This window comes from Scyliorhinus torazame, chromosome 20 (assembly GCF_047496885.1).
Source record: "Scyliorhinus torazame isolate Kashiwa2021f chromosome 20, sScyTor2.1, whole genome shotgun sequence".
Lineage (NCBI taxonomy): Eukaryota > Metazoa > Chordata > Chondrichthyes > Carcharhiniformes > Scyliorhinidae > Scyliorhinus > Scyliorhinus torazame.
The window spans coordinates 6,580,580-6,607,353 of record NC_092726.1 but is presented as its reverse complement, the minus strand read 5'-3'; the positions used below and the strand labels follow the sequence as shown (position 1 = coordinate 6,607,353).

At 50.7% G+C, this 26,774-nt stretch overlaps 1 protein-coding gene across 2 annotated transcripts in view; it reads right to left on the bottom strand.

Moving 5' to 3' along the window:
* Positions 1 to 6,140: 6,140 nt before the first annotated feature.
* Positions 6,141 to 26,774, bottom strand: part of LOC140396834 (rho-related BTB domain-containing protein 2-like) — a 60,769-nt gene continuing 40,135 nt past the window's right edge. For both annotated transcript variants that reach the window (XM_072485590.1, XM_072485591.1), the window contains exons 8-10: positions 24,778 to 24,866; positions 15,742 to 15,847; positions 6,141 to 13,285 (exon numbers count right to left, since the gene is read on the bottom strand). In XM_072485590.1, coding sequence (XP_072341691.1) covers positions 13,092 to 13,285; positions 15,742 to 15,847; positions 24,778 to 24,866 — 389 coding nt within the window. In that variant the 3' untranslated portion in view covers positions 6,141 to 13,091. The remainder of the gene's footprint in view (positions 13,286 to 15,741; positions 15,848 to 24,777; positions 24,867 to 26,774) is intronic.

Here is a 26,774-nt window from a genome sequence, read left to right as displayed (position 1 = left end):
AGAGGGCCCAGATTGGCGGTGGGCATCAGAATCCTCACCTCCTTTGAGGAGCGGGCCCGAGAGGCGACTGGTGTGGCCGAGGACAGGGCATTCACCAACGCGGAGACTGGGACACAATCTGATGAGGATCACACCGCTGCTGACGTACATCAGGTGGAGGCAGGAGGCAGGAGCAGCCCCCCCCCCCCCAGGCCAGACAGCAGTCGGAGGTCTGCTGGACCCCAGGGCCCAGCTGGGCCCCAGCCTGATGCGGAGCCAGGGGAAGTGGGTTACCCGGAGCTGATGGAGACGTTAGGCAACAGCCAGAGCATTCAGAGGGAGATGTCGGCGACACCCCAGCAGATCCATAGCCGATTGGAGGAATCCCAGAGACTAGGGGCGCAGGAGATGGCGCGAGCAATGAGTGGCACCGAGGCCAATGCTGCTCGGGCGGCGACCGCTGGGCAGAGCCTGGTGCACGACACCAGAAAGAAAGAAGAAAAACGCTCATTGTCACGAGTAGGCTTCAAATGAAGTTACTGTGAAAAGCTCCTAGTCGCCACATTCCGGCGCCTGTTCGGGGAGGCTGGTACGGGAATCGAACCGTGCTGCAGGCCTGCCTCGGTCTGCTTTCAAAGCCAGCGATTTAGCCCGGTGCTAAAGCAGCCGCTAAACCAACCACCATGCACCATCAGTGGAAGAAGGTACACAAGGCGTCAGACAGTCGGTGACGGCCATGGCGGAGGATCTCGGCAGAATGTCCGACTCGCTGGGAACATGGCCCGGTACCAGGCTGACCTTGCTGACGTTCTGCGGGACATGTCCCGCTCTCCGATGGGCATAGCTGCGGAGCTTGTCCTGATCGCGGGTGCGCATTGCCAAGGCGCACGGCCCAGTCACTGAGGACCATCGTCAAGGGCGTCGACGCCATGGTGCAGGGATTAGGGGGCCGCCAGGGCTGGCAGTGCCAGCTGACGCAGGGGCAGCTGGGGTTCGAACCAGCTACCCCTCCATCCCAAGGTGAACCCGAGAGGCACCGATCGGGAGGAGAGGGCGCTTGGTGCCAACCCGGACCCGTCCCATGGGAGTGGCGATGGTAGCCACCAGCTCCCCCAAGTTCCACCCCTCTGACGATGCCGCGTCTAGCAGCCAGCATCCAGAAGAGGGCGGCACCCACCACGGGCACCGCCCGGGGCATCGAAGGCCACGGCATGAGGTAAGCAGCTGGCTGCCTCCACCTCAGATGTGAATCCTGGGGACACACCTAGACGTAGTGGTAGAGCTAGGGGGGCAAAGCACTGGGGGGGGGGGGGGGGGGGCGGACCATTGGGAGGGTGGGGAATTGTCAAACACAATAAACACCATTTTGCATAATCCAGACGATGCCTCTGTCACTTTCATCGCAATGCGGGCCAACCTCCGAAACCTTGGCCCACCTCTCCAGGCATCCCCCTCCCGCTGGCATTCACTCACCCTGGCAGTTCCCCGTGGGACGCACCATCCCATGGGTGTTCGGATGTTGGCTGCTGCTCGTGTGCTGTTGCCTCCCGCAGTGTCCAAGCATCAAGTTGGGATTGGGACGCTGGCCAGTGGCTCCCACATGCTACATGGCCCGCCCACCCACTGCAATCCACTTGGCATCTGTGAAGTCCTCACTTAACCGCGCTTGCCAATCTCCTGTTAGCAATCGCCTTCAGCCGCATGGCCAGAGGCCTCGGCAGTCGGTGGGGGTTATGGGTGGTCGTCGGGGCAGACTGACAGGGACAAAGGTTGCCCCCGGAACGGATACACACGATCCAGGGTTTGGCATGGCGGTGTCGGGAGCGGTTGCCCCCAGGCGACTCCCCCCACTCTCCCATGGCAGCCACCAGCCCCAGAGGAGGGTCGCCCACCCTCCGCCGAGCACGGAGGTAGCAAGCCCAGCACCCCCGGGCTCTTTGCCTGTGAGCAAAGATGGCTCCTCCCCTCCTCGGCTCCCCGCAGAGAAGCCCTTCCGCCAGGTTAATGGAATTGAAAAGGAGTACGAATCGGCGCCAGTGTGACCACTCACTGGGGAGGCCGCTGAATGATGGGAGGCCATTGGATATGGGGTCTCTCTCTCTGTGGCTGGATGGAAATGGGACTCAAGTGGTGAAAATTGGTTTCTTGCCACGCTGCGGTGGAATCCTGATTTCGCCCACGGGAGCAGGCCGGCTGCATCGCAAACTGTTTGGCGCTGGGCACGGTTCTTGTTTTCGGCCTCTCCCGCTATTCAGCGGCCTCGTGTCTCAGAGCGAGCGCGCAACGCGGGCGGGGAATTGCGCCCTTATAAATCTGTGAGAATTCCACCCCATCTGTCTCCAAAACCGAGAGAACACTGGTTCTGGAAGTAACCCCGTGCTCGTCTATCCCTGTACATGGTGGTACGTAGTTAATAAACATTTTGAAGTTTCTGGAAGCCTTCTTCATGTCGAGTGTGTGAAACACACCCTGGCAGCGGGCGGGGGGGGGGGGGGGGGGGCGGGGGCGGTCACATGATGGGAGCGTGGGAGCACCTGCGTTCTGGTAAGCTCCGGCTCTGATCATCTTTTAATCCTTTACCCTTGCGCACTTTTCTCGGGACAGCTGTGTCATGATGGGTAGACTATCATCTGTATACAGTACGAGTAGATGATCATCATCTGTTTGCGTGTTGTAAGTTACCTGTTTCACTGCTGTAGTTTTAGCATCCGACCAGCAGGTGGTGCGCGTATGCGGGCATGTGAACACCATGTGTTCCAGGTCCAGGTGTTTGGAAGGAGTTGATAGCAGTCACATATTTGAGTCGCTCTGTCGTATCTTCACGTAAGTTAGTGTTAGACCATTATTTCCAACTGTATTAATCTTGGACATTCCAGCAATCCTTTAGAGTTGTGTTAGCATTAAATAGTTTTGTCGTAAAACAAAGTCTAATCTTCTTTGTTGACATGACCACATCAAGATTCAACATCAGCATAATCAAAGAACATTGAGCACGTTCCCTGGTGAGGACCTACCTTCGGTTCGTCAGCATCCTGCTGCATGGTGTGTCGCATGTCCTGACGGATTCGGGAGGAAGGGGTTGGGCAAGGAGCGTCCGGTTCTGGTGGGAAATGAGAGGCGAGTTCCCGACTGAGTTTGATGGCTGCCTGACGTGTTTTAGTCATCCTGATTTGGAGGCGGGGCAGGTTCGATGGAGCACAGAGTCTTCCCAGGATGTGTTTCCCAGAAGGAACGTCCCAAAGCTCCAGGAAGCCACAGCACCGGACCTGGCCCAGCCCAGCACCCTCCGACACACAAAAGGTCAGCACACCCCAAAACCTGTACTCCAGCCGCTCCCGCACCTCGATCATAGCCAGGGCAGTGTACCTCTCCCACTGAACAGCACACGGCTCACCCAGGTGAAGAGGGAAAAAAATCCTCTTCAGGAACAAGTGATCAAAATTGGCCGAGGAGGGGCAGCAGGGTGGCGCGGTGGGCTAGACGTGCAGCCTCACAGCGCCGAGGTCCCAGGTTCGATCCCGGCTCTGGGTCACTGTCCGTGTGGAGTTTGCACATTCTTCCCGTGTCTGCGTGGGTTTCGCCCCCACAATCCAAAGATGTGCAGGGCAGGTGGATTGGCCACGCTAAATTCCCCCTTAATTGGAAAAAATGAATTGGGTACTCTAAATTTATTTTTTATTAATTTCTTTAAAAATTGGCCGAGGAAATACTAACAAATCAATCCAGGATGATAAATCCTGGTTTGGGGATTTAATGTCCTTTTTGCATTTGGAGAAATTAAATTTACCATTCGGGGTCCTGTTGAGAGATTTTTTAATAATCTTTACCAGTGTCACAAGTAAGCTTACCTTAACACTGCAATGAAGTGACTGTGAAAATCCTTCTGACTGAGATGGCAATTGTTAATCTCCTTTTTCAAAGGCTGAGGGGGATTTTGGGGATAATTCAAGTTATTTGCTTTTTGGGAACTTTTTTATGTTGTTCTTCCATTTGCAATAATTCTTGTTCTATACAGTGCATGTTTTGCATTGAAAATGTGCCACGTTATTTGTGAAGAAAAATGTTAAAAACCTAATAAAAATACAGTTGAAGGTAGTCACATGTTGTTCAGACACGGTCAAAGCACCTTTTCATTCCTCATGGTGGTTCTCAGCAAGATGTTCTATCATTGGAGCGTTAAGCATTTAATCTGCAACGTCACTGGGCTAGTGGTCTACAGACCCGAGTAATGCTCCTGGGTCCTAATCCATCACAGCAGATGGTGTCACTTCAATTGAACAAAAAAAAAACCTGCAATTAAAAGATGACCATGAAACCATTGTCGATTGTTGACAAAGTGCCCTCTTCACCAATGTAAAGGGGAGGAAATCTGCCATCCTTACCTGTTCTGACCTACATGTGACTCCAGACCCACAGTGACGTGGTTGACTCTTACAATGCCCTCTGTAACCAGACCTGGGTGTCCTCCTACACCAGTCACTGAAGGTAAGCGTGCAGGTGCAGCAGGCGGTAAAGAAGGTAAATGGTATGTTGGCCTTCAGAGCGCGAGGATTCGAGTACAGGAGCAGGGATGTCTTGCTGCAATGATCCAGGCCCTGGGTGAGCTCCAACCTCCCTGGCTGCAAGCATTGCGTTCCCGTTGCCTCAGTCTTCTGCGCATCCCATCTCCGTTGGGCAGTGCCGCAGTCTTCACCTGCGTGCAATTACACAGGGCCTTGGTGAGGCCGCACCTGGAGTATTGTGGGCAGATTTGGTCTCCTTACCTGAGGAAGGATGTTCTTGCTCCGGAGGGAGCACAGCGAAGGTTTACCAGGCTGATTCCTGGGATGGCGGGACTGTCATTTGGGGAGAGATTGAGTCAGTTAGGATTGTTCTCGCTGGAGTGCAGAAGAATGAGGGGGGATCTCATAGAAACCTATAAAATTCTCACAGGACTGGACCGGTAGATGCAGGAAGGATGTTCCCAATGGTGGGGGGGGGGGGGTCCAGAGACAGGGGTCACAGTCTGAGGATACGGGGAATACCATTTAGGACAGAGAGGAAGATAAATTTCTTCACCCAGCGAGTGGTCGGCCTGTGGAATTCACTACCACAGGAAGCAGTTGAGGCCAAAACATTGCATGTTTTCAGGAAGCAGTTAGATACGGCACTTGGGGCGAAGGGGATCAAAGGATATGGGGGAAAGCAGGAACAGGTTACCGGATTGGATGATTAACCATGATCATAATGAAATGGCGGAGCAGGCTCGAAGGGCCGAATGGCCTCCTCCTGCTCTCTATGTTTCTATGAAATGGCCGAGCAAGCGGCTCGATTCAAGGGTATTCAGTGATGGGCGATAAGCGCTGACCCAGCTAGCGACGCCCACATCCCAGGAATGAATGAATGAATAAATTAAAATGTTGCAGTTGAATTGAATCTACGTCCTGCAGGCCAAGATTTCCAGATTCCTGCAATTAGGTACACGTGTAGGTCATTTCAAGGATAATTGATCAGTTACAGACTGGCAAGGACATGGGAATTAGCAGAGGTCTTGAGAAAAGACTGATCAAGTCCGTGACTGGGAGTGTCCGGACGCAAGGGGCTGACACGTGACCTAACATGGGGAATAATGGGAACTCGTCCACACAAAATCAGTCGGAAGCTTGGAGATGTTCATTTCACTCCAACATTTAAAAAACAAAATTCCAATTAAGGGGCAATTTAGCGTGGCCAATCCACCTACCCTGCACATCTGTGTGTTCTGGGGGCGAAACCCACGCAGACATGGGGAGAATGTGCAAACTCCACACGGACAGTGACCCAGAGCCGGGATCGAACCCGGGTCCTGAGCGCCGTGAGGCAGCAGTGCTAACCACTGCGCCACCGTGCCGCCCTCTTCCCACTCCAATATTTAGAGCCCAAACTGTGGAATGCTCGGAAAGTGGATAAATTTGTATTTGGGAAGGGCTGTGAAGAGACTTGGCATCCAGGGGCTGCGGAAACGACTCTGTTCTTCAGGAAGAGCAGGGAGAATGTGTGTCCCCCACGCAGCTCCCAGGGGCACTCAAGTGACGACCACTCAAAAAGCCCCAGAGCTGCCCCCGAATCGGTCTGTCGGGCAGGGACACTGGAAAATCAAACACTGTGAATGTGGTTTAAAAATGATTAGCAGGAAGCAGGGGTTAATTCCAATTCCTTTTTTTTAATACATGACTATTGCACGTGCCACATACTCCACTTCCTCCTCTCCTCATCAACACATCAGCAACACCACCAAACAGGTACAAAAATATTTTCTCCGCGTTGAAAATATCTAACAGCAATTGTCAATTGAGGATAAGAAAAGACAACACACGGGTTCATCTCGTCACTACATCAAGCAGTTATCCAACATATAAATATACAGTGATAAGGTAGAAATGGACAGGTTGCACAGCCAGAGCTGGGCAGCACTGGTGGAATACAAGTATCCAGCACTTTAGAATTCTCGGAGGACCTGAAGGCGGGCTGAGAGCCAACAACAACTTAAGGGGGCACCTGCGACGGGAAACGCCTCGTCGGTTTCACCCCGCCCACATCTGCAGCCCTTCTCCAATTCCCGGCATTCCCCAATTTCCACCGTTCCACCTTGGCTGCCGCGCCCTTCACTGCCCGGGTTCCGAAGACAGGGAACCGCGTCGCCCCCCCCCGGACCTCCCTGCCCCTCTCTCCTCTCGGATGTTTCCGCAAAGCCACCTCGTCGGCCGAGGTCGCCTGTCCTGCTCCATGTCAAATTCCCCACGCTCCTGCTCCTGCCAAGCCCCCTTTGTTCTAAGTTGTAGGCACTATATAAATGCAAGGTGATGTTGCCTGTATTTCCGCTCCATTAAAGTGGAGGGTGGGGGGAGTAATATTGGACCGTGTGTGAAACCAGTAAAATGAATGTCCACAGGACCCTGGAAGTTTCCCATGCAGAGAGAGAGAGAGAGAGAGTTCTGTTCCATTTAGCTCCCCAGTCAGAATGTTCATGCTGGTACAAATTTCTCATCCTCAAACTCAATGTCGATTCGGGACCTGTGGCTCAAGTTTGAGAAGTCGAACTGGCAGCAGCGGTCATGATGTTCTGTCCCCGGGGAGGGGTGGGGCGGGGGGAGGGGGGGGTGAAGGGTTCTCAGAATATATACTTTAATATATATATATATATATATACTCCCCTCAAGGCACTTGCCAATGGCAGGGTTACAGCTCAGCAGCTTCTCTTTTATGCCTTTGAGAGCCTCGACGGCAAACCGGGGGCTATTTGACTGCAGAGGCTGCACACCCAGGCCTGTCCTCCTCCAATCAGCCCTCCCTGACCACACACATTAAATTTAAAAAAAATAAAATAAATAAATTGACAGTACCCAATTCATTTTTTCCAATTAAGGGGCAATTTAGCGTGGCCAATCCACCTAGCCTGCACATCTTTGTGTTGTGGGGGCGAGACCCACGCAAACACGGGGAGAATGTGCAAACTCCACACGGACAGTGACCCAGAGCCGGGATCGAACCCGGGACCTCGGCGTCGTTTGGCCACAGTGCTAACCCACTGCACCACCGTGCTGCCCTCCGACCACACGGAATATAACAGGTGGCATCGCCCGAGGTACTGAGGGTAATTGTTGACCATCCCCCCCCCCCTCACTCCAACAAACTGGTGCACTGGGTGAGGTTTGCCAACTCAACACATACTTCAGGATCACACCAGGTGTGCCCCCATGTTCCAGAATGGTGCAGCAGGGTCGAGGGCCCGCTCCCGGGACTTACATTCGGCAGGGCCGCTTGGTTTGCATCGACGCTGTGGTCCGGGTGCGATTGTCCGGCTCGGGGACAAGCGAATGCTTTTCCAGGACACGCACTGTGGAGTTGAGAAGATTGACAAGCGATCTCGTTGAGGCTTGTCAGACAGGGAATGGGATGGACTGCAGAGCCGCTGAGGAAGAATGTGGCGAGAGAGCCCTGCACCCAAATCACAGCAGAATTACGACAAACACCGTCACCTGTTTGGCGGCTGGCACCCCAGGGCCAGATCCTCCCTGGCCGAGGGACTAATGTACTTGCTGCCTCTGCTGTGATGATCGCTCTTGCCTCACTGCTCCCCATTCATGGTTAAACCACAACTCTGTGCTCAGTGGCAGACGGGGCTATGCGGGCAGTACTGGTCAGTGGGCAGCAGATAGCTTTCTTCCATCCCCCAGGACAAAGCCAAGCCCACTCAGTGCTGGCTGGAGCCCGTGAGCGACACCCAGTGGAGGAGCAATGTTACAGCAGTGGAGTTTTTAAAACAAACATTCTGTCCAGGAGCATGACCCCCAACAACACTGTGTGATGTCCCCGGGCAATATCCTCTCTCAGCCAGAGAGAGAGAGCTGGGACAAATGTGTTGCTCAGATAATTGTACAGCTTAGGAGGAGACCATTCTGCCCAACCTGCCTGTGCTGGCCCTTGGGAAAGGAATTATGCATTTAGCTTCACCCCCCCCCCCCCCTTTCCTCGTAGCCTAGACCTGACCACCTCCATTTGGGTCCACTTCCACCCCCCCCTCCACATTCTCACACTACAACAACTGACTCCCTCACATCCTCCTGTCTCCTCTGCTCTTCATCCTAACAGCTGGAATGAAAGACCTGTTTGTTGGACTTTGCTGGCCCTTGACAAAGTGTGCACCGAAGTGTCGAGGTGTTTGCGCTCCTTGCTAAGTCCGCCTTAACGACAGAGGCGTTCTCCCACCAGATAGGGAAACACCAAAAAATAAAAACGTTTTGTGGTCCTGGGCACACATTTTCTCTCGACTAAACGTCACTGGGGCCCTTTACTAACACGTCGGAGAAGATTGGATCCCTTGTAAAAATCTAATTTCAACAGTTTCAACCCCCCCCCCCCCCCCGCCCCTCCCCGTCTTATCCCCACAACCCTCGATTCCCTCACTGATTAAAAATTGAAAATACGAATCTCTCTCCCGTAAGATGTCGTCGACACTCGAGGGTCACAACTGGGAATTGGAGATGTGAAAATGGGAGATCGACAGGTTCTGTAAGGCAACAACATTCAGAGATATGGAAGCAAAATGGACAGGTGGCCAGCTTCAATGCAGCTCAGGCATAGTCAAACCGAATCGTGAGATAGTCGTTGGGGGCTGAATGGCCTACCCCTTGTCTCAATGTTTCTCAAGGCACAAAGCAGTGCGTACATGAGAACTACTGCAGCTGGATTGTTATGTGTTGTGCCTGGATCAGTGACGACGCAGGAAGCAACTGCTCCGGTTGTTATGAGGAGGTAATTTAAACCTAACCCACAGCATTGAGATGAACGCCCAGTGTCGCTCTGCACTGATAATAATAATCTTTATTAGTGCCACACGTAGGCTTACACAGCAATGAAGTTACTGTGAAAAGCCCCTAGTCGCCACATTCCGGCGCCTGTTCGGGTACACAGAGGGAGAATTCAGAATGTCCAATTCACCTAACAGTACGTCTTTCGGGACTTGTGGGAGGAAACCGGAGCACCCGGAGGAAACCCACGCAGACACGGGGAGAAGGTGCAGATTCCGCACAGTCAGTGACCCAAGCCGGGAATCGAACCCGGGACCCTGGCGCTGTGAAGCAACAGTGCGACCCACTGTGCTACCGTGCCGCCCTCAATGTAAGAGTGTCTTCAATGCAAGAGGGAAATAAACCAGCAGTGCACCCAATCCTGTCAATCTCTCGGGAGGCGAGGGGAGGTTCAAATTGGGCCCCCATTTCCAATACACTTGCATTGCAAGCTAAGCTGATATAAGTTAGCTCTTGCATGTGGTTTATTGAAGGGCCCATACTCTGCATGTTTCTGAAATCTGTTCCAAGAATTCCGAACTCAGAAACGGTCCACCACCGTAACGATTGTATAATGGCAATGCCTTTCATTCACGGCAGGTATTCCCTTGACATGTCGCCATGGGTGCACTCAGCAAAATGCTTCTGCACCTTGCATTTTCCATCTCAGGTTGCAAGTCGTGAATTGCGCGTGGCAGGGGTAAAGCTAAGGGGTAAAGGATCAGGTAGGGTCCTTGCAAGCTGCTCGAAATGAACCATTCTCCAGAAGTATGCATAGTTCCAGCGTCTTCCAGCCCCACACCGCCTGATCTCGGAGAGACCTCACCAGATTGCCCATGCTGACACACCCCGGGGGTTACTGCAACAGTACCAGTCCAGGCCTCCTTCCTCAGTCCATCCAAAGTCATCAATTTATCCCGTCCACCACAATCACTCTTCAGACTTTTCCAGTCTGTCCTTAAAGTAAGTGAAGTCGCCCGAGTCCCAGATGAAGCAATTGCAAATCACAAACATTCCACAACAGTTTTGAAGCGTTCTGTGTCTTTAAGCTAGAGAGGGTTTTGAAAACACCTGCGTGCAAGGATTCCAGATTCCGGTGTATTTACACAAGGCTCTCGACATTCCCGGGAGAAAACCTATCAATTGACAACATTTAAAATATTTTCACAATCACTTTGCTGGTCAACTCAATCACTTTCTGTGCAATAACCACCCGAGACAGGACTCCCTATTTGGGTAAAGAAATCTCACTCCGAACCCACAAGGGGGACAGACAGCCACGCTTCAGGTTCTGACAATGACCACGTTAAAGGGACCGAGTGTTCCGTCTGGAATATTTACAGCCCACAGACTCCGCAGCATCAGCTGATACTCCCCAGATCCCAGGCTTCCCGCCATTGGGAAAATTGCAACAGCTCACAATCAGCTTTGTTGGGCACTCTGCTCTCACATAACTATTTCGCGAGATACGGGGACACTTTGACTTGCAGATTCGACGGGCCGAATGGGCTCCTTCTGCACTGCAGGGATTCCTTTTTTTTTGAATAAGGTATTTTATTCCAAACTTGTTCAACATAATGACACAACCTTAACATCCAACAGAGTATACAGTTTATACATTACCCTCATTTACCTACCCGGCCCTCCCAACAAACAGCTCCTCAAATATAGTCACGTACGGCCTCCTTCGCCCCCCTCAGGACAAATCTGATTTTCTCCAACCTGAATAACTCGTACAGAGCTCCCAGCCATGCCGTGACCCCCCCCGGTGGCGTAGCCGACCTCCAATTGAAAAGTTTCCACCGCTGGGCAATTAGAGAGGCGAAGGCCACAACATCGGCCCCTCCCCTCCAGCAGCTCTGCCACCTCCCACACCCAAAGATCGGCACCAATGGGGGTCCAGCTTCACCTCAAACCCTACAATCCTCGATATGTTCCTGAACACCACCTCCCAAAGGTTCACCAACTCCTCACCCCCCCCACCCCCAAAAATAAATGGGCATGGTTCACCTGCCATGGCGTAGTGGTATTGTCACTGGACTAGTTAACCAGAGAGCCAGAGTGATGCTCTGGGGTACCCAGGTTCAAACCCCCCCCCCACCCTGCAGATAGTGAAATCTGAATTCAATAAAAATCTGGAATTAAAAGTCTAATGATGACCATGAAACCATTGTCGATTGTCACAAAAGCCCACCTGGTTCACCAATGTCCTTTCGGGAAGGAAATCTGCCGTCCTTACCCGGTCTGGCCTACATGTGACTGCAGTCCCACAGCAACGTGGTTGACTCTTAATTGCCTCCTTCAAGGGCAATTAGGGATGGGCAATAAATGCTGGCCCAGCCTGCGACGCACACGTCCCATGAACGATTTAAAAAAAACCCAGCTCCCCCTCCAACACCGGTTGGACGCCCGGTTTTGTTGCATTAGACACTCAGAACCAGTGCAGTACTTCCCAAAGGCTCCCAGCACCAATGCATCACCCACTGCGCAAGCACAAGGAAGGCACAGATGGTACATGGGCTAGCCACTGGCCATTCATTTCTTTGCTTTACATATATATATTTTGCTATACTTAAGCTTCAAATTTAAAGCTATCCCATGCCCACAATTGGTTACATGACTTTCCCCATCACAAGCTGGGAAAAATTAACGCCTTCCAGATTCCATTTGATTCCCAATTGGCCGGACCTGTAGAAGACCCTTGCGACAGGTCATGAAGCAACGTTCAATACCTGCGACTGCGTGGCCAATATCGGCGGAGGCCCCTTCGCTTTTTTTTTTTTTCTGCTGTTGTGGCAGTCTCCCCGGCCTGTCCTCCAGGACGTGTCCCGTGCCGTCGATGTCAGTGCAGTTCAGTCACGGTGGCAGCCCTGGGGAACCGAAAATGCGTTCTTTGCGGTTCGGTCTCGCCATTTTTGTAAAAAGGAACACCCGCAAAAAAAAAAAGAGGCCGAGCCTGCAAAAATGGAGAGCTTCCTCCGCGCTGCCAGGGAAGAAAATCCTCCGCGTCGTGTGTCCGTGCGTCACCTCAGCGCACCTCCTCTCGGAATACTGTCATGGACAAAGGGAGAAGCCATTCTCCTGATGAAGACCTGTTCACTGATAAACGTCCAGCTCAGGTATTGTTCGTCCTCCTTTGAAATACAAAATATCTACATTTTGTGCACGAGTTCAGTGTGCAGAGTATAAATTCCAAATTCAGCAACTGCTTTCCAAATCAAGTGGACGCGCTCACATCGGTGACTGACACGCGGGAGCAGAACAAGTATTTTGGTGGTAAATTTCCAGTGGATGAAACCCTGATTTTCTCCCCCGCCCCCCTCTCTATTTTCGACACTCGGTATCAGCTGGAGGTATCAATGGCGTGGACCATCGAATCGGTGTCCAAATAGGAACCCTGGAACGTACCAGGTTTTACTCAAACTGCTTCAGCCACAGCAGGATCCATGCAAAGGCATATCTCGACCTGAACCAGCGCTGTGGCCAATAGCCATGGGGGGGGGGGGGGGGGGGAAGAAAGAGGGGGTCCAGCTTGGGTCTATTGATGCCCCACCTGTACGGTTTTGTGTCAGTGCGCGCGCGCGCAACAGAGCGAGGTGAGCACTGGCCGTCGGAAAATGAAAGCTCGCTTCGGTTTTCAGGATTTTGCCGCTCCACACCACTCTGGCCCGCTGGCCATGAAAACCCACAGCAGGGGGATTCAGCCGGCCCGGGACCGGCGCCTCCAGACTGCGGCCCGCCCGGGTTACCCGGCTGGTTATTGGTGTCGTTGAAAAAGGGGGTCCTGCAATCCACGGCGCGCCTTCAAACCACAGTCGAGGACGACGAGGCGGTTGGTGGCGAGCTGGAGTTCCAGAAAAACCACTTGCGCTTGAGCTGCCGCTTCTGACACAAGTAATCCTCTTTGTCACGCTCCTTCCTGGCCCGCCGGTAATGGTCATCCTCTTTCAGGAACCAGACCGGAGGCCAGCGGTGCTTCTCAAAGTAGTCCTGGTTTCCTGAAAGGGACATGTCAACAAGAGCATTAATGTTGTGTTCTGACCTCAATGATTGGAACTAACCCCTCCGACTTGCCCAGGACAATTCCCCATCAGTTGATAAAATAAATTAGATTTCCGTAACGCCTATCATGACCTCCGGACATTCCATTACCACCAATAAAATACAACTAGAGCGCACAGGAAGATCCCACCCAGACAAGGTTTAATAATATTGGTCATACCACAGGTGAGAAGGCATCTGCTCTTTTTCTGGATGGTTGCCGTTGGCTCTTTCGCACCCACCAGAGAGGGCAGACGTGGTCTGATCCAGTCCTTCAGCTGGCTGGGCCTTGAACCGTGGAATTCACTCCCTCAATCTCTCCATCTCTTACTACTCCTCTATCCCTGGCTCAAAGATGGTCCGCTCTCTGATCAAACGCTTCCTCACCTGTCGTCATATTCCCTTGTGTGGCCCGCAGCCAAATGCTGTCAGGGTGGCCTTTTCTTTAGAAACACGAGGTTACAGGCGCGATCTATATTGAATTTTTGTTTTGACGCGCCATACGCATTTCTCTTGCTCAGGCACCTGGTGTCTTTCTTTCTGTCAATTAGTTTCCTGGTGTGTCTCGCACTCTCCCCCTCGGCCGCAGTCGAATGTCACCCAGCCAGACATAAACAATGCTATTAAAAAAGTAATCATTAACCGGAGTGCAATTCAGAGACATTAATTGCCATATGAACACTGAGTGAATTCAGGACACAAGTGTTCAGTTTTGAAGGCAGGTTGGGTGGAGTGACTTGGAGCGTGGAAGATTGTACAATGACCTGATCGAAGTATTTAAAACATTAAAAGGATTGCACGAATCGATGCAGAGAAATTTATTCCCCCGTTGGTGGGCATGATCGAAATAAAGGGACAAAGTGGGAGCTATTTCGGGGGCAATTACTTCCGCTCCTCTGTCTTATGGTCTTATCTATGGAGAGAGAGCGGGTAAATGGATTTGAAATCAGCCATGATTGAATGGTGGAGTGGACTCGATGGGCCGAATGGCTTTACTTCCGCTCCTATGTCTTATGGTCTTATCTATGGAGAGAGAGCGGGTAAATGGAGTTGAAATCAGCCATGATTGAATGGTGGAGTGGACTCGATGGGCCGAATGGCTTTACTTCCGCTCCTATGTCTTATGGTCTTAAATCAGGAATCATTTCCTCGAGCATAAGTTTGCAGAAATCTAGTAGTAATAATCTTTATTATTGTCACAAGTAGGCTTACATTAACACTGCAATGAAGTTACTGTGAAAAGACCCTAGTTGCCACATTCCGGCGCCTGTTCGGGGACACAGAGGGAGAATTCAGAATGTCCAATTCACCTAACAGCACATCTTTCAGGACTTGTGGGAGGAAACCGGAGCGCCTGGAGGAAACCCACGCAGACATGGGGAGAACGTGCAGACTCCGCACAGACAGTGACCCAAGCCGGGAATCGAACCTGGGACCCTGGAGCTGTGAAGCAACAGTGCTCGCCACTGTGCGACCATGCTGCCCTGTGAGGCCTCATCCAACCTCTCATCCCATCCCATCTACCAATTGAAGGGCAGGGTTATTTCCCGCCCCCCTGCGAGTGTTCTAGTCAATATTAACCCCTTAACCAAACAGATTACCTGCTCGCTATCACATCTGCGGAATCTTGCTGTGCGTAAATTGAGCACTGCATTTCCGACATTAAGGCAGTGAATATAATTCACAGGCTTTCCACTGCTTCAGGCCACCCTGAGGTCTTGAGAGACACAAATGCAATTTTCTTTTCCACAAAACCTCCAGGGTCCCAAAGTCACTATGTGTCAGCGGAGAAAAGGCGAGCATTTTAGTCACTCACTGCCATCAGCTTCCCTCCTGGTTCAATGTTAAAGGACCAAGGGTGGCCAGGTGCAGAGGTTGTGCATTGCATGGGAGGCCTGGACTCCAAGCAGTGCACCTGAGCCCGGTACAAGCAAATGCTCTATTCCCTTCTCTCCAGCAGTCAACATCACAGTATGTATTCAAACGGTCTGGTAATCTTAAATGTCAGGGGAAGAATGGGACATTCGGCACCTTTACCGTCAAAGGAAACAGCCAACAATGTTCCCCAAAAGTGAAATAAACACCAGCTATGAACTCATCGATTCATACAGCAGAGCAGACCGCCACGTATTCAGCCCATCGCGCCCCTGCTCGCTCGCGGAATGAGCTCCCGTTAGTCCCACTTCCCTGCTCTTTTCCCATTGCCCTTTTTAAACCGAGATCCGATTCTCTTTTCAAATTTAGTGTTGGATCTTCCTCTCCCGCCCTTTCAGGTAACGCATTCCAGACCACAACCACTCACGGCAAAAAGTGAGGCGTCGAGTGCATCTGCCGGACATTCCAATGGCTGGAGTGGGAAGGTGAGGCCCATTGTGTGGGCGCTGTTGAATGAGAAAGGGTAGCGGAGACCTACCTGGAGACTTGGCCTTCATTTCCCTGGGAAACTTGCGACACACGTTGTTGTAGTTTGTACAGATGTGATGCAGGCACCATTCAGATAGTTGATGGGCACAGTGGAACTGCACAAAGAAAACAAGAGATATGTTTAAGCGTATTGTTGCTGTCCGTTAAATCGACTGCTTAATGAACCTTACCGCCAATTGCAGGGCCTCATCTGTATTAAAGCCCCCCCCACAAGGTCCGCCCAACACTTGGCCAAATCCATAGCTGCCCACACGTGCCTGGCAATGTGGTGGATTGGATTTCCCCCAGTTTCAACCTCACCCAACCCTCATCCCTCAGCAGCAGAAGGCGGCAGGGCAAGGAAGCTGTCGGGCAATTCTCCCAAACATAACTGCGAAATGTGAGCCAGAGTTCAAAAGTATTTGTTCCTCTATTTAATTGGGAAGTTACCTGTGCAGGCTGGTGGGCAGGGTTAAGAGCCGAGTTCGGCCTTCCTCCACTGCAAATACATCTGGGTGGTGGGACATCATATCTGTGCCCCACCATTTGCCTATCCTTTTGGTAAAAGGGATTCCTAATCCCTTGTTTTAGTCATGAGACATTCAATCGCTTCAAAATCTCTGCAACTTCCCAAAGAGGTCAGCTTCATTTCATTGGAACCTCGTGACACTTTTTTTCCTTCATGATGGCCGTGGTGATGTGCATCACTGTAAATACATGTAAGCTAGACAGACACTAGAGGGAGCACCAGAAACATCACACACACACACTCAACCAATAGATAAGTTAGATAGGAGGCGACCAATGGACATTCACGATACACAAGGAGGTGACACGACCACAGGGGGGCATTACACCAACCCATACATAAAGGACACCACACACATGATCTGCCCCCCCTTTGGCCAGTGGAGACAGTCAATGAGGAGAGGCACAGGGTTGATCCATTATCACACCCACCACGTGGAAGACAGCAGCTGGTTAGTCAGTTAGGTAGCTACAATAGGATTAGCAGTAGTGTCGAACTCAAGTTAGAAAAGTGGACATAGTGTAAATAAATGAGTTGACATTATTTACACGTCTCGACCTTCCTTGACAAATGCACCACAAGGAAGCCGCTTATGTTACAAAGGAAACATAACAAAACAATGGCAAGGCCAGCATTTGTTGCCCATGCCTAGTTGTCCCTTGAGACGGTGGTGGTGAGCTGTGTTCTTGACCCTCTGCAGTCCATGAGGTGTAGGTACACCCACTGTGCTGTTAGGGAGGGAGCTCCAGGATGTTGCCCCAGCGACAGTGAAGGAACGGCCGATATATTTCCAAGTCAGGGGGGTGAGTGACTTGGAGGGGAACCTCCAGGTGGTGGGCGTCCCAGGTATCTGCCGCCCTTCCTGTCGAAGGAACGTCCGTGAGTTGCTGCAGTGCATCTTGCAGATGGTACACTCGGCTGCCGCTGTTCCTTGGTGGCGGTGGGAGTGAAGGTTTACGGATGGGGTGACAATCGAACTTTTGAGTGTTGTTGGAGCTGCACTCATCCAGGCAAGTGGAGAGTATTCCATCACACTCCTGACCTGTGCCTCGTAGATGCGGACAGGCATTTGAAGACAGGAGCGGAGTTACCCGCCTCGGAATTTCCAGCCTCTGACCTTCTGTTGTAGCGACTGTATTTTATAGCTAGTCCACTTCGGTTTCTAGTCAATGTGAATTCCCAGGATGTTGATTATGGGGATTTAGCAAAGATAATGCCATGGAATGTCATGGGAAGGCTAGATTGTCTCTTGTTGGAGATGGTCATTGCCTGACTCGTGTGAGGCAACAATGTCACTTAAATAAGGAGGAATTACTTCACTCATAGGGTCGTAAATTTGTGGAATTCTCCAGCCCACAGTGTTGTGGATGCCCGAACAGTGAACAAATGCGAGGAGAGAGAGATGGGTTTTTAATTAGTCGAGGGATGAAGGGTTATGAGGAGCGGGCAGGATTGTGGACGAGATCAGCCATGATCGCAGTGAATTGCGAATTCCTGCTCCTCGTTCTTACGTAACTTTCGTCAGCCCAAGCCTAGATATTGTCCAGGTCTTGCTGCATTTGGGCAGGGGCTGCTTTTAAGCATCGGAGTCGCGGATGGTGCTGAACATTGTGCGACCAGCAGCGAACATCCCACTTCTGACTTTACGACGGAGCAGACTGCCTTCCCGTAACCTCAACCATGTTCCTTGCTGCTCGGTACGAGTGGAACCAGTGGCGAATTTCCCCAAATTCCCACTGACCGCAATTTTGCCAGGGCCCTGGTGCCGTACACGGTCAGATGTCACTTCCACCTCGCCTGTTGAGTTCAGTTCTTCTTCTGTGACCAGTGGACACTGCATGGCCTGGGGTGCATTCATACCCCCAGGTTTAATTTATTGATTTTGTTTTTGTTCAATGAAAAAAAAAGGAGATTATAAAATGGGAATCTGCCCCTCAAATTCTGGTTGCACGTCTGCCCCATACTCCTGGCCATGTGCCACCCGGTGTGGAATGGGGCTGGCTAAGTTGGTCATGGGCAGCAGACCGTGGAGGGGCGGGTCTCTGACCCCCCCCCTCCAGAGCTATGTTCACACCTGGGTGCCCCGGGAGAGTGAGCACATGACGTCTACCAGCATGCTCCAGGGTCTTCTGTCACCTGCGTGTGCCACGGGGGCTGGACTGCGTCATCAGACCCCAGAAAGACAAGATTGGTTACCTTTGAAGTGTTGCCTTTTTGCAAGAGTGGCCCCTTTAAGGGGCTGTCAATTGGTTAATTGATTAATTTGTTTTGTTCGATTGGTGTACTGAAAAAGAGTATGAAAATACATCTTCATTTAAATTTGCTCAGTTCACTTCAAAGATTTGTTTTTGTCACAGGTAGCCCTTTGAGGGGCAACCAACTAGTTAACTAGTTTACTTGATAAAACCAGACCCTGGTGTGTTGGTCGATACGGGAAGGCAGCACGGTAACACAGTGGTTAGCACTGTTGCTTCACAGTTCCAGGGTCCCAGGTTCGATACCCCGCTCGGTCTCTGTCTGTGCGGAGTCTGCACGCTCTCCCCGTGTCTGCGTGGGTTTCCTCCGGGTGCTCCGGTTTCCTCCCACAAGTCCAAAGGTGTGCAGGTTAGGTGGATTGGCCGTGCTAAATTGTCCTTTAGTGTCCAAAAGGTTAGGTGGGGTTACGGGCATAGGATGGAGGCATGTCCTGAAGTAGGGTGCTGTTTCCAAGGGCCGGTGCAGACTCAATGGGCCGAATGGCCTCCTTCCGCCCTGTAAATTCTATGATTCCATAATGTAAGCCTACCTGTGACAATAAAGATTATTATTAAAAAATTATACACATGGTTGGGGACTGCATTCTGAGGAGAAGCCTGTTAACAAGAAAAGGATCCGGTTCTAATTTCATTCTTTACAATCTGGCTTGGTTCCAACAAACATTGACAGCAGAGATTGAACTAGGATTCTTTTTTTCAGACTGGAGGCTGTAAATTTGAGTAGAAGGACTGAAAGCAAGTGGGAGTTAGCAGAGTATGATTCCCCATCTAGTGTCTCGGAATCATGGCTGATATTTTTCTCATCCCCATTCTCCTGCCTTCTCCCCATAACCCCTGACCCCCTTATTAACCAAGAACCTATCTATCTCTGTCTTAAAGACACTCAGTGATTTGGCCTCCACAGCCTTCTGCAACAAAGACTTCCACAGATTCCCCACCCTCTGGCTGAAGGAATTCCTCCTCGTCTCTGTTTTGAACATAAACCTGGCACTGTTGCTTCCGGACAAAAGCAGGATCATGTGCAAAGCATTTTGCGAGCTGGAGGTTTGCCAGTTGGACGCTGATTGAAGTTTCGGAATCCTACTTGGTTGCATGGTTAAATTCCTGGGAAAGATCATCCATTGAGTGCATCTTGAGGCAGAGCCAGCCTCTGATCATCTCGAAAAGTAATGTTAATTAGGCAGAAGAATGCGGCTTCTGTACGGCGTGGAAACTCAGTGTTCAGTTCTTGCCTTCAAATTGCTGGGTGGCGTTGAAGTGTCAGCCACGGAGAATGAATGTGTGGCCAGGAGGGAATCTGCCAAGAATGGGTTTGGAGACATGTGAAAATATAAATCTTGCAGTGGTGAACCACAGCAGCTTAAAGAGCTTTGAGGAAAGGGGCGGTGGGAATGAAATCATGTGCTGACTGAGATTCTGCCCAAGATCTCGGTGCAATCAGGCAGAATGCAAGGCCAAATCTGCCCGGCGTGGACAGTCCACCGGAAGGGTTTCCTTCAAATGGTTGGCGGCTGTCGTCCTCGTCCATGAAGTGAAATCGCAATACACCTTCTGCGCTGTGCAAAGATTCCCGCCCCTTCAACGGGACGACAATTAGCTCTACTTTTTAAAAAAAAATGCCCGACCTGCAAGAAGGACACCGTTGAATGTAGGAGTCTCTTGGGGGAGATCCATGAGCCTTCTCGAGTCGTTTAAGATGGTCAGAGATAAAAGGTTAATCCTGGGGCTTTTGCGTGCTGCAAAAGAGTATCAGACTGGAAAGGTCTGTGATGATAACATCCAATTTACAGTGCAGAAGGAGGCCATTTGGCCCATCAAGTCTGCACTGGCCTTTGGAAAGAGCACCCTACCCAAGCCCACGCCATCGCTACATTCCCCGGAACCCAGGAATCTCACCAAACCATTTTGGACACTAAGGGCAATTTAGCATGGCCAATCTACCTAACCTGCACGTCTTTGGACTGTGGGAGGAAACCGGAGCACCCGGAGGAAACCCACGCAGAGACGGGAAGAACGTGCAGACTCCGCACAGACAGTGACCCAAGCCGGGGATCGAACCTGGGACCCTGGCGCTGTGAAGCAATTGTGCTAACCACTGTGCTACCGTGCTGCCCTGACTATCTGTATATAGTCAGGCTAGTGAAGGGTTAATAATTACATCCATGTGTAAATCAAACACTACAGGACATTACTACTTCTCTGAATTTAAGACAGCCTCTTGGGGAATCCTGGGACAAGCTGAGACGAACATGGTGAGAGCAGATTGAAAGTTGATTCGAGATGTATAGCACGAGGTCAAGTCACAGTGTAGATAGAATATTGAACACTGTAATACAGATTCAATATCATTTGTTATCATATAACTCAGTAGAGAGCGCAAACTTCATTTAATTAATAGTGTAATAATAAATGAGTTTGTTTCAATCTTTTGATTGGTGTATTCTTTGTCAACAATACATCAGGTCATTCTGGAAGAAAGGACGAAGAACACAACATATTATCAGTCGTGGTAAGATAACAAGGTCCAGTTAAAGTGATCGGAAGACAGCGATTGTCCAACATGACAGTCAGTCTTCGGTTACTTCCATCTCGGTTAATTGGGTTGCATCATCGGCTTTCAGAATGTCGCAGGTGATGAGGCCTCCTGAACCTCACAGAGTCGTACGTTTGGCCGATCGGAGGACCACAATCAGCTCAACAGTACGGCGGGGGTGGCGATAGGCAAAGTGATTGGGTTATTTTACACACAGGGCAAATGCCGAAAGTTGGTACGAGGATAACGTCCATACCAGAGGCCAGAGTTGGATTCAGCTTTGTGATAGGATATTGGATACAGGACGATGCGGGAACACAAAGAGAAACCCTGATGATGAATAAATTACAGGCTCATTCTGGAGGCTTACAAGTACGCACTTCTATCCAGCCAGCCAAATCAATCTTCGGGTCGACCGTGTCAGTCGTGAGGATAGTTTAAAAAAAACTTTTGAAATCTAGTGTACCCAATTCATTTTTTCCAATTAAGGGGCAATTTAGCGTGGCCAATCCACCTACCCTGCACATCTTTGGGTTGTGGGGGCGAAACGGGGAGAATGTGCAAACTCCACACGGACAGTGACCCAGAGCTGGGATCGAACCTGGGACCTCGGCGCGGTGCGGCAGCAGTGCTAACCCACTGCGCCACCCTGCCGCCCTAGTCGTGGGGGTAGTTGACCGTCAGGACGTGACAGACAGCGACACCGCTGACCTGAAACATCCAGGCCTTCTTTGTCATAATGGGCTGGATGGAATGGGAATCTTGGCTGATGTATCCTCGCTTCCCTCGCCAGCACTGTTCACTGGATCCAAGGGAGATGGTGAAGAATGAAGAAAAAAATTAGAAGATAAGTTGATATGAGAGTTGGACAGTTGGAAGGAATTTGAAGTGCTAGATAAGGAATAGCCAGCCTTATCAGACAGGTGGATATGTGCAGAATAAGTACTTCCAGATAATAATCATCTTTATTATTGTCACAAGTAGGCTTGCATTATCACTGTAATGAAGTCACTCTCAAAATCCCCTAGTCGCCACATTCCGGCACCTGTTTGGGTACACGGAGGGAGAATTCAGAATGTCCATTTCACTGAACAGCATGTCGTTCGGGACTTGTGGGAGGAAACCGGAGCACCCGGAGGAAACCCACGCAGACACGGGGAGAACGTGCAGACTCCGCACAGACAGTGACCCAAGCCGGGAATCGAACTCGGGACCCTGCGCTGTGAAGAAACAGTGCTAACCATTGTGCTACCCTGCCGCCCAAGGGTACCAGGGAAAAGCGAGACTTGTAGCATAGGTTTCACAGATCAAAATGTTCGCGTGGTCTTGCCCCCGGCTCAAAGACCCAAGTTGAACCTTTTCACAGCTACAGATGTGTGGGTCTGCAAGTTCACCCAAATAAAAAGGTGCACTTTTGCCGGGTCAGAAGTTGAAGTGTTTTTAAACCAGCTGAAGAAGCGAGTGAGGTCTAAGGGAAGGCGTGGAAATGAAACTCGATGTGTTTAGGGATTGAATGATGCGTCGAGAATGTGGCGTTGGACATGACCGTGTATCAAGGTCAGCTGCACTCAGCTGAAAACAGACGCAGCAATGCTCTCCTGCTGTCAAGAAGTGGAACTCACGGGCATCTTTATGATGCATGCTGATGATGTTCTCTTGGAGGGTTCTGCACAACCCGAGCAATTTCTTACGGACCAGTCAAGAGGGGAATTTAAGATTGGAAGTCACGTTCCGAGGCCTTTAAATACATGGGCTTCGGCACTAATCACAGTCGATGAGGAGTGACCTGAATCGACCATCACATCTAGAACGTGTCAATTGAAAACCAATATATCAGACCAGGTGGTCACAAAAGATGATCTTAAGAAGTTTGAAATATATCATCGCGGTCCTTTTTGGTGGCTTCCCACGTCAACATTCTGGATGCTTATTCGAGTACAGCTGGGTTTACATACTCTTCCTGGCTGGAAATGGAGGAGGTTGTCCCTTGGCCGAGGGAGCCAAGAAAATTCACACGGGTATTTAAAAGTACTGCAGCTGCAGAAATTCTGGTTCTGGTACAAGTAAATGATGTGATTTTTACTTGCGAAAACATCTTGAAGGAAATGAGATACAAGGCGAATTTGGAGACACTGCCCCATTGAATGTTCTGTGGACAACTGTTCAACGTGGGGTCATGCACATTTGACAAAAGGACATTAAGTTGAAGATTGACCTTGGCAGCATTAAGGGGATGCTGGAGAGGCAGGACATGGCCAAATTAAAGCGGGTGATGCGAGTCAACAACAGCCGGATTTTTCTGACGAGGAATACTCGCTCGCACAGGAAGTAGGGATAAGAGGGGCATCTGTACGTGCAAGAAGATGGGAAAACCTTTGAGTTGCTTTCTTTTCAATTCTATCTCTTTTGAATGATTGTGTGAATTTCAAATTTAAAGGCAAGATTAAGAATTTGTTTGTGTTATATTCATTCAATAGGAAACAAACAGGTCGGGGGGAGGGGTGGCCTTCACTTATGTATCCAAAGGACTTGGAAAAAGGGACTGCTGAACATGGGGCGTTGGGAGAGGGAGGAGGCAGATGCGTAATGTTGCGTTCCGCAAATAAACCTACTAAATTGAAAATAATCTGCCTCAGTTCATTTTCCACCATCTCCCTTGGATTTGCTGAGCGGTTCGGGTTGTTGGGGGGGGGGGGGGATTAGACAGGACTCCGATTCTATCCAGCCACTCTCACGAAGAAGAACACCTGGTCAGAGGGGTCATTGTCTGTCACGATCCTCACAACTTACACTGTCGATACTGGAATTGATTCGGCTGATTGGATAGAAGTGGGTACTTGTGAAAATCTGTCTTCGAATGAGCCTGCGGGCAGAAGCTATTTTCCTTTGTTACCAGTCTAATTCAACACTGATCATTGCTCCCTGCATTGATAGTTTACAGATTAAGAGACAGTTTAAACACTCTTCACTTTATACTTGGTTCAGCATTTGTTTAACCTGGTTAATTGGAGTATGTCTAAACAGACTCTGAGCCCTGCTTTCCCGCTGGGTTACGACGCACTCTGAAGACAGCTGCACTAAGACAGTGTTCAACATACGACACTACCAAGCTTCCGAACTCGATGTCTGCGACATACGTGCAGTATTCGGTTCCGTGTTGAAGGTCATGGAAGCTGATGGTCGCGAAAGGGGACCTCCTTTTAAAAAAAAAAAAAAAATCATCTTTATTGTCGCAAGTAGGCTTACATGAACACCGCAATGAAGTTACTGTGAAAAGCCCCTAGTCGCCACACTCCGGCGCCTGTTCGGGTACACAGAGGGAGGATTCAGAATGTCCAATTCACCTAACAGCACGTCTTTCGGGACTTGTGGGAGGAAACCGGAGTACCCAGAGGAAACCCAGGCAGACCCGGGGAGAACGTGCAGACTCCGCACAGACAGTCACCCAAGCTGGGAATCGAACCTGGGACCCTGGAGCTGTGAAGCAACTGTGCTAACCACCGTGCTACCGTGCTCAAACCTATCATTCGTGTCGAATTGAAGGTAGAAAGCGGAATGATTCCAGCATGCATTTAAGATGCTGCAACATCGCCGTGATCTCCATGTTTGCAGCAAACTTGCAAAATCAAGTTTTGAGCAGCAAGGGCAAGTAACATTTTCATTTCAACGATCACAAACCAGTTCACGTTACCCTTTGAATCGCTCTCTCTCTCTCTTTGTCTCTCTTACCTGAGCCATTTCCAGTAACAGGAGAACGTCCCCGTCTATGTCCACACCCAGGTGAGTTGCCTCGATCAGCCCCATGGCCGTGTACTGCTCTGTAAGAAACCAAAATCACTCCAATCATTTCGTTATTCACAGTTAGCGGTTCTCAAAGCTCTGCCAACAAACGCTGCATTCATCTGCTGCCTACCACAGAGGAAACCCCAAAAAGCACCTCGGGCAGGTCGGAGGGCAAGGAAAATGTCACGATGTAAAGAAGCAGAGATTCGGTAACCCGTAAATTTGGTCGAGAATAAGGCCTGGACGTGGGAGAGGGAGGGAAAGGAACGGAGGGTTTAAGAGAGGGAATTCAGGGATGGGGAGGACCCATAGCCAGATAACCTTGTCATAAAGTTCTCGAAACGGATACAGACGGCAATTTGTGGAGCGCTGTATTCAGTGTGGCTTGTTAGCAGATAAATAACCCCGTCTGCTATCAGCTGCACTGATATTTCACACACAGTACCAATATGCTCACGAGATCCTGATGACAATTCCGGTTATGGTCCAAAACAGAGAATGCTGGGAATGCTCTGCAGGCCCTCTGACAATCGAGTGAAAGGCCGTGTCTGCCGTCCGTCTCTTCGCAATTCTCTGACGGACTTCCGAGTCGCCCATTAGCGCCCGGGTAGCACAGCTGGGCAGCAGAAGCTTTGACCCAAACAGTCAGGACACTCGAGAGCCTTTTGCTCCTGCAGGGCACTGATAATTGTAATTTTGTTGGGAAAGTTTCCCCTAACGTTTGAATGGACACCGTTTTCCGATGGAACCAGAATGCTCAGAAGGATGCCGTACAGCCCCTGGTGGATTCCCAACATAGTGAGTCCCATTCCTCTGCTCCTCCTTCAGAACTTTGTAAATGTATCCTTTTCTTCAAGTCCACATGCAGTTGTGAAAGGTGACCTTTCTTTGTTGCGGTGGGTGTGAACGGAGTTGGTGGCGGCCAGCATTTGTTGTCCATCCCCAATTGTCCTCGGCTGTTTCCGAGGGGGGCAGTGAACAGTCGAACACGTTGCTGTGGGCCTGGAGTCACGTGTTGGCCAGACCGGTTCAGGACGGCAGATTTCCCTCCCGGAGCTCGAGGAGGTAAGGACCCCGCTGGACGAGACATGGGAAAAGGGGAAGAGGAGTTGGGCGTGGAGATAGGGGGAAGGACTCTGGACTGAAGCACTGCACAGGGCGAACTCCACCTCCACGTGTGTCGTTGATAATATGGTTGTTATAGCCGACCACTCGGACTTGTTAACATGAAAATCAATAAAAATACTTCCAAAAAAAGATTGTATTCGCTGGGGTTCAGAAGAATGAGGGGGGGGGGGGGGCGGTCATAGAAACCTATAAAATTCCTACAGGACTGGACAGGGTAGATGCAGGAAGGATGTTCCCGATGGTGGGGGGGGGGGGGGGGGGTGTCCAGAACCAGGGGTCACAGTCTGAGGAGACGGGGGAGACCATTTAGGACAGAGAGGGGGAGACATTTCTTCACCCAGCGAGTGGTGAGCCTGTGAAATTCACTACCACAGGAAGCAGTTGAGGCCAAAACATTGCACGTGTTCAAGAAGCAGTCAGATGTGGCACTTGAGGTGAAGGGGATGAAAGGATATGGGGGGAGGCGGGATTAGGCTATTGAGTTGGGTGATCCAGCCACGATCAGAATGAATGGTGGAGCGGGCTCGAAGGGCCGAATGGCCTCCCCCTGCTCCTATTTTCTCTGTTCCCTGGCTTCGCAATGGTCACTGTCTTGAATTGTCACCACACGTTTTAACGACGTCTGTGCTGTGGATGTTGGACAAGAGTTGTGCCACCCATTGCCTCCCCTGTGATCCAATGTTCTTGAGCATTGAAGTTAACCCCACTGGCGCCTATTGCTTTGCCTAACGGGCCAGTCGTCAAGAGTGCTGTCCACTTCCTCTCGTGTGCCGAGGGCTTGAGAAATCTATCTGCTCTGCAACAGTCTCCAGAGA